The 12,536-nt window shown below is 42.5% G+C and overlaps 1 protein-coding gene across 4 annotated transcripts in view; it reads left to right on the top strand.

Moving 5' to 3' along the window:
• Positions 1-12,536, top strand: part of LOC102199659 (band 4.1-like protein 1) — a 47,996-nt gene that overhangs the window by 23,009 nt on the left and 12,451 nt on the right. For all 4 annotated transcript variants that reach the window (XR_001290373.1, XM_013910829.1, XM_013910828.1 and 1 more), the window contains exons 4-10: positions 7,367-7,471; positions 8,402-8,444; positions 8,595-8,670; positions 8,941-9,159; positions 9,269-9,356; positions 9,452-9,604; positions 10,719-10,816. Coding sequence is in view for 3 of the 4 variants with exons in the window: in XM_013910829.1 (XP_013766283.1) it covers positions 7,367-7,471; positions 8,402-8,444; positions 8,595-8,670; positions 8,941-9,159; positions 9,269-9,356; positions 9,452-9,604; positions 10,719-10,816 (782 nt within the window). In the remaining variant the exon portion in view is untranslated. The remainder of the gene's footprint in view (positions 1-7,366; positions 7,472-8,401; positions 8,445-8,594; positions 8,671-8,940; positions 9,160-9,268; positions 9,357-9,451; positions 9,605-10,718; positions 10,817-12,536) is intronic.

Below are 12,536 nucleotides of genomic sequence, written 5' to 3'. Positions count from 1 at the left end.
AAAAGTGAAGTCAAGTCTGAAAACAATGACCAGCATATGAAACGGTGTTCCTCGCCACAAAATGTGACACCGCAACGAGAAGTGAGCACAGAATATCTGGTCAAAGCATTTGCAGTGTTTCTTAATGCAAGTTGTCTTCCGGTACCAGAGCCAACAATATTCAGCGGCGACCCTATCAGATATAATGATTGGAAAATTTCCTTTCAGACTCTGATCGACAGGAAAAATATACCAGTTGAAGAGAGGACTTATTACCTGAGGAAATGTATAAGTGGACCTGCAAGGAAGGCAATAGAAGGCTACTTCCCGCTTGGCACAGAGTCTGCATACTATACAGTTCTCGAAGAGAGGTATGGCAATCCCTTCCTCATAGCAAAGGCCTTCAGAGACAAACTTGACGCATGGCCTAAGACAAGCTCTAAAGGCAGTATGGAACTTCAAGCATTTGCTGACTTCCTTTGCTGCTGTAAGACAGCCATGTCACAAATGACGGGGCTTGAAGTGCTCAATGACTGCAATGAAAACCAAAAAATGCTTGCAAAACTTCCAGATTGGCTGACTTCAAGGTGGAACAGAAAGGTTACAGAAGTGCAAGAAGAGACTCACACCTTTCCAAGCTTCAGCCAATTTGTAGATTTCATCTCACGGGAAGCCATAATTGCCTGTAATCCCATAAATTCTCTCTTTGCTCTGAAGCCAAGTGAAACTGAAGGGGCAAAAACAACAAGGAACAGAGGCAATGGAGCAAAGGTGCTAGCAACTAACTCAAATGAAAGGACTGTTAGTGCTAGTTGCATGTACTGTGAAAGGTCGGGTCACAGCCTACTTAAGTGTAGAAGGTTCATAAATGTGAGCATTGTTGAGAGACTAAAGTTTGCTCAAGACAAGAAGTTGTGTTTTGGCTGTCTGAACTCTGGTCATCGCTCCAAGGATTGTGAAAGCAGAGAAACCTGTGACACATGTAATAAAAGACATCTAACATGTCTTCATGACAATCGCACTAAGGAAGAGAAAACAAGGAGAAATCAAACCAAGAACAGTGACAGGACAAGACAAATGAACTCGGATGTCTCACAAGACAACAGTGTCACACCAACACATTAAAATGTGAGTAAAAAGAGAAAAGCAGTGACTTGCAAATAAGTTAAAACTTTTATTTATTTGGAAAAAAAATCCCAACAACAAGTGAAGCAACTTCTAACAGAGTCACACAGAATGTTGACGACACTCACACATCTTCCATTATTCCAGTATGGGTGTCAACCAAAGGTGAGCCAGAGCATGAAATTCTTGTGTACGCGCTCTTGATACACAGAGCGATACAACCTTTATTCTTGAAGAAACTGCACAAGCTCTGCATATCAAAGGTGAATCGACTCAGCTAAAGCTCACTACCATGTCTTCAAGAAACACAGTTGTGTCCTGTCGCAAGCTCGCAGGTTTACAAGTCAGAGGGTTCTACTCAAATAAGACCATTTCCCTACCAGTAACATATTCCAGAGACTTTATTCCCGCAAACCGAGATCACATTCCATCGCCTACAACAGCTAAGGTATGGCCTCATCTTGAATGCATTGCAAGTGAGATCACTCCACTACAAAGCTGTGATGTTGGTCTGCTGATTGGGTACAACTGCCCCCAAGCACTTGTTCCTCGTGAGGTTGTGTCTGGAAGGGAAAACCAGCCGTCCGCCCAAAGAATTGATCTGGGATGGAGTATTGTGGGTTATGGCAACCCATGTTTCGATTATGGAGATGCCTTCGGAATAAGTCACCAAGTCATTGTGAAGCAAGTGGTGCCTGACATTCAGCCTTCTTCAAACCTCACTAACAAGGTTCACTATGTCTACAGAACTTAAATAAAGGAAATGATCTCTCCCACAGAGGTCCTAAAGATGTTGGAGTCTGATTTTGTTGAGAAAGCACCAGAAGACACAAAGGTCTCTCAAGAAGATCTCAAATTTCTAACAAAGATGAAGGAGCATTAGGCTCAAGGAGGATGGTCATTTTGAAATGCCACTCCCATTCAAGAGTTAAAGGCTGAACCTGCCGAACAACAAGGCATGTGCTATTCATCGCCTCAAATGTTTAGAAAAAAGGCTCAAGAGTAACAAGCAGTACTACATGGACTATAAGAAATTCATGGATGAGATCCTAGCCCATGGAGATCCTGAAAAAGTCCCAGAGCAAGATATTGACAAGACACCAGTTTGGTACATCCCACACCATGGTGTGTATCATCCACAAAAACCCGGAATGATTCGTGTTGTCTTTGATGCCTCTGCCAGGTTCCAAGGCACTTCACTAAATGACCATCTCCTGACTGGTCCAGAGCTAACAAACACCTTGCTCGGAGTCTTGTGTCGCTTCCGAAGAGGCCCAGTGGCTTTCATGTGTGACATCGAACGCATGTTCCACCAATTTCATGTGCATGCTTGCGACCAAGATTACCTACGGTTCTTGTGGTGGGAGAATGGTGACCTTGAAACTCCATTCGCTGTCTACAGGATGAAGGTACACCTATTTGGAGCAGCATCTTCTCCAGGTTGCGCCAACTATGGCCTCAAGCATCTTGCAGCTGAAGGGGAAGGAAGTTTTGATGAAGAAACCATCAAGCTCATCAAAACCAACTTCTATGTTGATGACGGACTAGCAAGTGTTGACACTGAAGATCAGGCAATACAGCTGGTTAATGAAGCACGCAAACTCTGCAGCATGGGCAAACTTTGGTTGCACAAGTTCAGCTCAAACAGCACCCAAGTTCTAGCTTCGCTTCCGAAGGAAGAATGCGCTGCAGCTCCCAAAGATCTAGATGTGGCATTCTGTGAAGTACATATGGAAAGAGCACTTGGTGTACAATGGTGTGTGGCATCAGATCAATTTCAGTTCAGAGTAGTTGTTAAGGAAAAACCACTCACCAGAAGAGGAGTATTGGCCACAGTCGCATCAGTGTTCGATCCACTTGGGTTTGTGTCACCTTTCATTCTGCTGGGAAAGCAGATCTTGCAACAAATGTGTCGAGATAAACTCAGCTTAGATGATAACTTACCTGACAGACTTCGACCTCAGTGGGAGTCTTGGTTGCGTGACCTGGGAAACCTTGCAGACATAAAGGTTCACAGATGCTACATTCCTTCGAACTTCAAGGCACAGCACTACAAACTTCATCATTTTTCTGATGCAAATGCATCTGGATATGGAATGTGCACTTACCTCAGAGCAGTAAGCACAACTGGTGAAGTCCACTGCTCATTGGTGATGGGAAGCTCAAGAGTTCCACCAACCAAAGTCACAACTATACCTCGGCTTGAGTTGTCGGCGGCCGTTGTTGCTGTGCGCACTGGTGACATGCTGAAAAAGGAATTGGAAATGGAAATTTCAGAAGAAAGGTATTGGACTGACTCGAAGGTGGTACTCGGATACCTCAGCAATGAAGGCAGAAGATTTCATGTGTTTGTTGCAAACCGAGTGGAACGCATCAAACAAAGCACAGATTCAACCCAATGGAGGTATGTAACTTCCGAAGATAATCCGGCGGACCACGCCTCAAGAGGCCTTACAGCAGAACAACTTGTAGCATCAAACTGGTTCAAAGGCCCAGACCTCCTTTGGCAGAAGGTCATACCCAGTGGTGAAATTAAGGTGGGAGAGTTATCAACCAGTGACCCAGAGGTTAAGAAGGTTCAAGTCCACAAGATACAAGTGGAGGAACAAAGGTCCTTGTTAGATCGCCTACACAAGTTTTCCAACTGGTTGAGAATGATTAAGGCAATTGCTAGACTCAAGCGGTATGTGAAAGGAGCAAAGGATCACAAGAATAGATCACACGACATCAGTAGCCTACAAGAGAGATAGGAAGCAGAGTTAACAATCATAGAGATGGTTCAAGAAACAGCCTTTGCTCAGCAAATAAAAACCTTGCTACACCATGATGTGATGCAGATGAAAGACAAGGTTAACAAGTTAAACAAGTTATTTCCATTTCTTGATGACCAAGGCATTCTTCCGGTAGGCGGACGCTTAACACATGCAGCTTTGCACCCCAATGTCAAGCATCCTGCGATCCTGCCAAGAGGCAGTCACGTGTCGGCATTACTGGTCAAACATTATCAAGGACGAGGGATCACCATGAATGAACTTTGAGCTAACAGATTCTGGATTCTTGGATGCAGCAAGATTGTGTCATCTTACATCTATAAATGTGTAAAATGCAGAAGGTTCAGAAGGCGCACAGAGCAGCAGAAGATGGCAGACCTCCCAGAGGATCGGATGGAGACCACACCACCATTCACCTACTGTGGGATGGACTGCTTTGGTCCTTTTTATGTCAAAGAAGGCCGCAAGGAGATAAAGCGTTATGGTTTGCTAATCACTTGCATGTGCTCCAGAGCAGTGCATCTTGAAATGCTTGACGATCTCTCTACAGATTCCCTCATCAACTCCTTACGTGCATTCATAGCCATCAGAGGTACAGTTCACCAGATAAGATGCGATCCAGGCACGAATTTTGTCGGCACTAGAAATGAGTTTATTGGAGCATTTAAGGAAATAGATCAAGCCAAGCTAGGGAAACTGGACTGCGAGTTTCTCATGAACACCCCAGCATCTAGTCACATGGGTGGTGTCTGGGAAAGACAAATTCGCCCCATAAGAAGTGTTCTCATGTCCATTCTGGAACAATCAGCCAAACAACTCGACAGCTCCTCTTTGAGGACATTCCTGTATGAAGTCATGGCAGTGATTAATAGCAGACCATTGACTACTGACCAACTATGTGATCCATCAAACCCAGAACCTTTAATGCCAAATCACATACTAACCATAAAGTCCACAATCATCTCTCCACCTCCAGGAAGGTTTGTGAAAGAAGATCTTTATCTCCATAAGAGATGGTGTCGTGTTCAATTACTTGCCAACACTTTCTGGACAAGGTGGAAAAAGGAGTATTTGTTAAATCTTCAAGGCAGACAGAAGTGGACCAAAGAGCACAGAAATGCTAAGATCAATGATGGTGTCCTCCTGAAGGATGAGATAACTCCACGCAACCAGTAGAAGTTGGCAAGGATCACTGAAGTGTATCCTGGAAAGGATGGAAAAGTGAGGAAGGTGAAATTGCTGCTGAGTGATCCAACCCTGGATAGAGCAGGAAAACGTACCTCCAAACCTGTGCACCTGGAAAGACCCATTCAGAAAACAGTCATTCTGGAAGCGGAAGAAGATTCTCCACCGCACTCTGCTTAAAGGATAATTCATGATAGTTCATTCAAAAGCCGTTCGTTAGTTCATAGGCAATACTTTATTCTTTAAAATCACAAGTGATTGGTGGGAGTGTGACGGTCTTTTGCATTTGATGTTTGTTAAGCTGTATGTCTGGATTTTGTTCTTTTGCACCCTCTGGTGGTGAACTGTGTAGGGTACAGTTTTGCTGTTTGGGTCTCCACCTAGACACTTTGTCTTTTGCTAGCGCACATGGTGTCTGCATGCTGCAGTTCACAGTTAGCTCCACACATGGAGAAAATATCGTTCAAAGAGTAGAAATAATTGAGAAAGAAAATGGAGGATAAGGCAATAAGGCCATAAAGGACTATTTAGCACCTCCTAGTTTGTGTGTTTTAAATGTTTTATTTTCTGTAATTAAGGACTTTTGATTGATTGGCACTAAGTAAAAGAGCACATTTTAATGTGATGTTTTGTTTATTGTTTGTCCGTGAGCAGTTCTTACAGGTTGCCAAGACCAGAATAAACCCTGTTCTATAACTACATCTTGTGTACGTCAATCCTTGGTGCTACAATCAGCATTATTCTTTCTGCTTCAGCCATGGCAGCCTCAGTGCAGCAAGATCTAAATTATTATTTATTTGACTGGCAGAGAGGCAGATTAGCTTCCAATGGTTAATTCATTCCCCTTCTTAATTTTTTAAAAGTTGGCCTGATGGCACTGCCAGTTTTTTTTCACAAGAGCCGAGCTAAGGTTCGTGGTGGCCTTGTAGTAACCAGAGATAGAGAACGTGTGAGGGCACCCGCGCTATTACTTCTGTTTCCATGGTAACAGCTGCTTGGTTGCTTTAGGAGCCAGGTTTCCCTAGGAGATGAAGCTGGTGTGTGTTTGTGCATTCGTTAGTGTGTGTATGTGTGCACATGTCCGTGCATGTGTGTGGAAAAGGCGTTTTTGCCAAGGCCGTCTGTGCAACCCGCAGAGGCCCTGATTTCAGCCCCGAAGGGCTGGATAGAAAATAGGTGTGGTCTGGTGTAACGCCACTGATGTGAAACGCTCTTCCTTCCCTTATAAAGGCATAAAGACTATACAGGAGCTCCTCCCACTCAGCAGAGGGGAGGACAGGCAGGGAGCGTCTCTCAGACCACAGTTGGGGTGGATTTTATGTCACTGATAATTCGGACTCCTTATCATTATCATCATCATCGTTTATTTATATAGCACTTTAAAAACACACAAGGCTGACCAAAGTGACTCCTTAGTGTAATGAAACAAGGACAAAGATGTTGCATTAAATGATATCTACTTTTAACAGATTCTCAAGTGCTTATCTTTTTTAGAATCACAAATGTCTCATTACAGTTTTACAGATTGTACATTTTGCTTACACTTTCTGAATCGTAGTTTAGATATTGATTGGAGAACAAGTTGGGCTGTGCAGTAAAGGATTCCTGATGCAATCATATCAGTAACATGTGCAAATAATATGGGATCCAAAGTAACATTTATGTGTTTTACTCTGGCCTGTAGTGCCATTTATCTGTCTATATTGTTTGCGCGTGGGTGCACCAGTTTTGGAGCTTTTGGCTGCAGAGTAACCAGGTCATGATTTCTGGAAAGAAATACTGATACTTAGTTTTTGTGACTTTTTTGGCTCCTTAAGCACCACAAGTTCTGTTATATTCAAGAGATGGCTGACATGTCTGCTCCCCAAATTGCTCACATTGGGCAACTCACAACACACTCGCAAAACATATATCTAATTTTGTCCTCCAGTTCAGCTGTCTCTTCAAACTCTAACCAGCAGATGCCACCTTAGTCTTCCACATCTTTAAAAAAAACAGTGTTTTTACACTTTTGTGTGTTTGTTTGTTTTTACACACACACACACACACACGTGTAAATGTGTGTGTGAATGGGTGCATGACTGGTTGTGTAAAGCGCTTTGGGGTCTTTAGGGACTAGTAAGGCGCTATACAAATACAGGCCATTTACCATTTATCCTCTTCCTTTTGTCTTTTGCAGTATTTGCTGCTCATACAACTTGGGCCTGCACCTTTATGCTGTCCCACTTACTGTGTGTGTGTGTGTGTGTGTGTGTGTGTGTGTGTGTGTGTGTGTGTGTGTGTGTGTGTGTGTGTGTGCGCAACAGAAATTTGCCAAGGGCCAGACTCTGTTGGACATGGTGTGTGGCCATCTGAACCTGCTGGAGAGGGACTACTTTGGCTTGACTTTCCAGGACACAGACAACACCAAGGTCAGACACACAAACACACACCCACCCACACAGATATGCATAGATGGGCACAGCAGGACATCTTACTTGTGCGTTTATTTATTCACTTTTACAGTTTTACATGTGTAACTGAAACTCTATAATGATCGCCAGATGCAGCTGCAGTTAAATGAAATGCAGACTTCATACACACACACATGCACGTGTACACTGGGTGTTTATTACACTCTTTATTTCCTAAAGTTTGAGCTGCTGATTTTTGGTAGAAAGACTAACTTTAAATAGAAAACCCCCCATTTCTGGTTTCTCCACAGTCTTCTGCTATTGTCAAGCTATTATACTGAGCTTTAATGTCATTTAATTACATTTTTATTACCACAGTGACCGTTAATTTGGGGGTTTAATTTGGGCTTTTTTGTGGATAGTTTTCAAGTGGTTTTTTTGTGGTTTCTTTTTATGGAGTATTTACTGTTTTGTTTGGGTTTTTGTCACTGACTTCAGAAGAAATGTCAGCCAGTCCTTTAGTCCATTTAACTCCTGCTTCAATGGTTTCTCCAGGTGTTATAAAGCAGTGAACCTCTGGCTGCCCTTTTAACTTTGCTTAACCACTTACAGCCTGAAAGTGGCACACATGGCCTTTAATATTTTAGAATGTGATTAGATAGTATGGCCTTTTAAAAATAGTGCAGAGGGTCTGCAGTCCACCATGAAAGCTCTAGTGGCATTAAGCAGACAGAACTCAATTCAACTGGCATTTATCGGCCTTAATATTAATGCTTTCTGTGTTTATAGAAGCCTTCATCGAGTTTCATGAATACAGTTGAATCCAACAAGGGAACAGAGTTATAAAAGGGAGAGCAATCAGCGAGGTCCAGTTCTTTAAAGGGCTCTTAAACATGAATATGGAGGTGGAATTTCTCAAAGGGGATTGTCTCTTTCTTTCTTTATCAGAATTGGCTGGATCCCTCTAAAGAGATTAAGAAGCAAATCCGGAGTAAGTGCAGCAGATGCACGCATACTGTACACACATGCACACATATGCACACACATGCACACGCACACACAGTCGAACAAGTCCGCGCAAAAAACAGCAGAGGCACAGAAATCCTTCACTAAACAACCTTTGCTGGGGCTTCGTCCACAGTTGGTCCCTGGAATTTCGGGTTTGCTGTCAAGTTCTACCCTCCAGACCCATCTGTGCTCATTGAAGACATTACCAGGTAGGTCTGACTGCTTCTGTTAAGCTTGCTTGTCAAATCAACCATCAACTATATCAACCACTGCACTCAAAAAATAGTGTTCTGGTCATTGTTAACTTCTCTTGAACCTTTGACCTAAATTGTTTAATAGGACTATAGTAGCCTGCTATCAAAGAATTGAGGCTGAGACTCATTACAGTACTCGATTCCTTCAGATGTTCCAGTTAGGCTGACACTTAGATCTTGAAGAGAAGTATTACCAGCATCTCTGCCTCTGTTTTTTTTTTTTAGGTACTATTTGTGCCTGCAGCTGAGGGATGACATCCTGTCTGGTCGTCTCCCATGCTCATTTGTCACGCACGCCCTTCTGGGCTCCTACACAGTCCAGGCGGAACTGGGAGACTATGAGCCCGAGGAACATGGTCCAGACTACGTCAACGATTTCCACTTTGCCCCCAACCAGACGCGCGAGCTTGAGGAGAGAGTGATGGAACTACACCATAACTACAGGTCATAGAAAATATGACTTCATTAGTAAACTCAATGCTCTTGTTTGCGATCTGAGGAATTAATATGAATAATAAGAAGTGAAGGATCGGTTGTGGCATTTGCACTGTAGGGGAATGAGTCCAGCAGAAGCAGAGATGAACTTTCTAGAAAATGCCAAGAAGCTCTCGATGTATGGAGTTGACCTGCACCACGCTAAGGTACAGGGATGCTCTCTTTATTGTTTCTCAGTCTTTTTTTATCTGTCAGTACCTCTTCTTCTGGCTCTTTGATACTCTGTGAATTTGTTTAATAGGATTCAGAGGGAATCGACATAATGCTAGGTGTCAGTGCCAACGGTCTGCTCATCTACCGTGACCGCCTCAGGATCAATCGGTTCGCCTGGCCAAAAATCCTGAAAATCTCCTATAAGAGAAGCAACTTTTACATCAAGATCCGCCCTGGAGAGGTTAATAAAAAACGTTTTGTTATCTGTTCTTTAGTATTTTGCTTGGAAGAGCTGGAGTTCACAAGTACTGCATGCACAACCCCACCAGAGCAGCTCCTTGTCACTTTGCCAGAACTGAGGCGAGTGAAATAAAGTCTTTTGGTAAAGAGCTAGCTTCACATTTCTATTTCATGGTTTCACAGTTGTTAAAATTATATCACCGCCTCTCTTGACTCGTCCAAAGCAGCGCAAATAGTCATTTCATGGTTTGATAAAAGTGTTACTTCTGAGATGTATCTTGCTGCACACCATGTGACAACTGCAGAGAGTATTTTATCAGGCATTATTTATAGACTTTAGAGATGCCGTTCTTAAAGATTTGGCTGATAAGTCATGTTTTTATTCTTGTCCTTCTCTCTTTCTCGACTTTCGAGTGTGATTAGCCAGTCGGGAGGATTTGCATTTTCATAAAGGATTTTACTTACAAGTGTAGCAGTCACGTTATGCTCGCTCTGGTTTTTCAACTCCCTAAAGTTATTATGATTTCCCTTCATTCTTTGGCCTTGAGGGTATCTGCAGTGCTTTATATCCACAGTTAAACTGACTTTGACATCTTCATAGTGAATACCAAGTCCATTCTGTGCATACACTTTGTTCTGCAGATGTATCCTCTTAAGTCAGCTGTCACTTTAAATTTGCCTGGAGGGTCATCATTGTGGTTTAAAACTGCTTTTATTCTTATCTGTCCCCATAGTGTTTTTGTGTGGAACTAAAGTGCTTCCTTTTGTGAATGGACTCCTCCCAATGTTTAAGGACCTGTTATATTGCTAATAACCTATTGATCTGAAAGCATTTTCCTCCCTGTTCACACAACTGAATGTCTGATGGACTGAGTGCATGAACAACTAATTTATAGGTTGGTTAGAGATGGAAAATCTACCTGTCATGGTAGCAGGAGACACAAGGCGAGTAAACAGAAAACACTGATTTTTCCATTGCTGCAGAGTAAACACATTTCACCCTGCCGCCCTCCCTCCATCTTCCACTTCACTCGCTTCCCTCACTCTCTTTTTCTTCTTCACCTCCCCGCCGCCTCCTCCTTTCACCACCTCCACTCATGTCCCTCATCACTCAGTATGAACAGTTTGAGAGCACCATAGGCTTCAAGCTGCCCAACCATCGGGCCTCGAAGCGATTGTGGAAGGTCTGCATTGAGCACCACACCTTCTTCAGGTAGGCCTTAATGCTCACAGATACAAACAGCACGTTTTCTGCACTGTGCTCACTCTGACCTGCATGAACCTTGGCACAGTAGATCTAGAGTATCCCTAAAGTGTTGATTTTCTAACTATTGATTGTAACAGTTTTCTTAAAGAGTCTGTAGATGAGTGATAAAAAAAATGCTCTCAAAAGAGTTTGGAAAATTTCTTTGATGGTTTGGAGGTAGGAAGAAGAAAACAAGTCTTGCAGCAAATACATCAAAATGAATCATAGGAAAGTAATTTGATATAGGTCATACAGTGTGAACACTGACCTTATTTGTAGGATTTGTACTGAAAAATTGGATATTTTTAAGGGTTTACACTGATTTTTTCTAACTTTGTTAGTTCCTAGAGTCAGCAATTATATGATAGAAGAGAGAGCTTTCTTGTCTGCATGGTACAGTTGTGGTCATAATTTTAAATGCACTCATGATGGGCATTAATTTCATGGTAATTTTGACCTTTTAATGAACTGTTCTTTTTTCAAGAACAGCATATATCTTAAATGAATAAAATGAAATAAAAAAAAAACCAAGTATTTGGTTCCCAGGTTTACATTTATTTTAGATTTTCTCTAATCCAGATAGGATTAAAAGTATACATGCAGGCTCAAATATATAGATAATTGGTTAAATGTCTCTTAGCAAGCAGCACCTAAACCAGATGCTTTTGGTAGCCATCAACATCTTCTTGTATAACTCTGGCTGGATACTGAGCACTGTTCATGGCAGAACTGGTAGAGTTCATTTACACTGGTTGGTGTCCACACACACACACACACACACACACACACACACACACACACACACACACACAGAGCGACTTTATAATATGGTTGTGGTCAGTGCATTGGAAAGGGGATTCCAGAGGTTTAATGTTAGCCTACTTTATCAGTTCCAAAACTAGTTTGGGATCATTTTCTTGTTTTTTCCATATTTTGATCATCTAGCTGTTGAGATTAAGTTGAAAACTTTGGAGGTAATCCTCCTTCTTCATTTTTGACATTCACTTTGTACCACATACCATTACCACTGGTGGCAAAACAGCCCCAGAGCATGATGCTACTGCCACCATGCTTAACAGCTGGTGCAGTGTTCTCAGATTTGCAAGCCTCACCTTTACTCCTCCAAAGATATGTCTTGTCATTTTGGCCAGATAGTTCAATCCTTGTCTGACCATAAAAAGAAGGCATTTGTCCATGTGGGCAGCTGCAAATTTCTGTTGAGTTTTTGTTGTCAATTTAGGAGCTGGAGCGTCTCTCTTTGTCACCACCCTCTCAGTCCATAGAGATGAAAAACTGTGGACAGTGATGGTGGCGTTACAGTGGTTTCCAGTTCATGGCAAGCTTGAGCTTTGGTAGTTTCTTAACATCCTAACCAATTTCCTCTCATCTGAGGGTGGCAGTTTGGGTCTTCTTCCAGATCTCGCATGCAAAGTGGGGGACACATCTCAATAACTTGTACGCACGTGCAAGTGTCTAAATGGAAGATCCTGAAATCTGCAATTGTTTAGAAATGGTCCATCATGCTTCTGGAATGGCCTTCATAAAGACCCTTACCTCAATCCTATTGATGATTTGTGCACTATGCTTTTAAAGGCCATGTCTGTGTCAGGAAACCAACCAATTTACGTGAATTCTATCAACTGTGCCAAGGTCAGATATCCAGCCTGGATTATGCCAGAAACTTGTT

The sequence above is a fragment of the Pundamilia nyererei genome, unplaced genomic scaffold, assembly GCF_000239375.1.
Source record: "Pundamilia nyererei isolate P.nyererei 1_Seehausen unplaced genomic scaffold, PunNye1.0 scaffold00049, whole genome shotgun sequence".
NCBI lineage: Eukaryota > Metazoa > Chordata > Actinopteri > Cichliformes > Cichlidae > Pundamilia > Pundamilia nyererei.
This window is presented reverse-complemented; position numbering and strand designations above follow the sequence as displayed.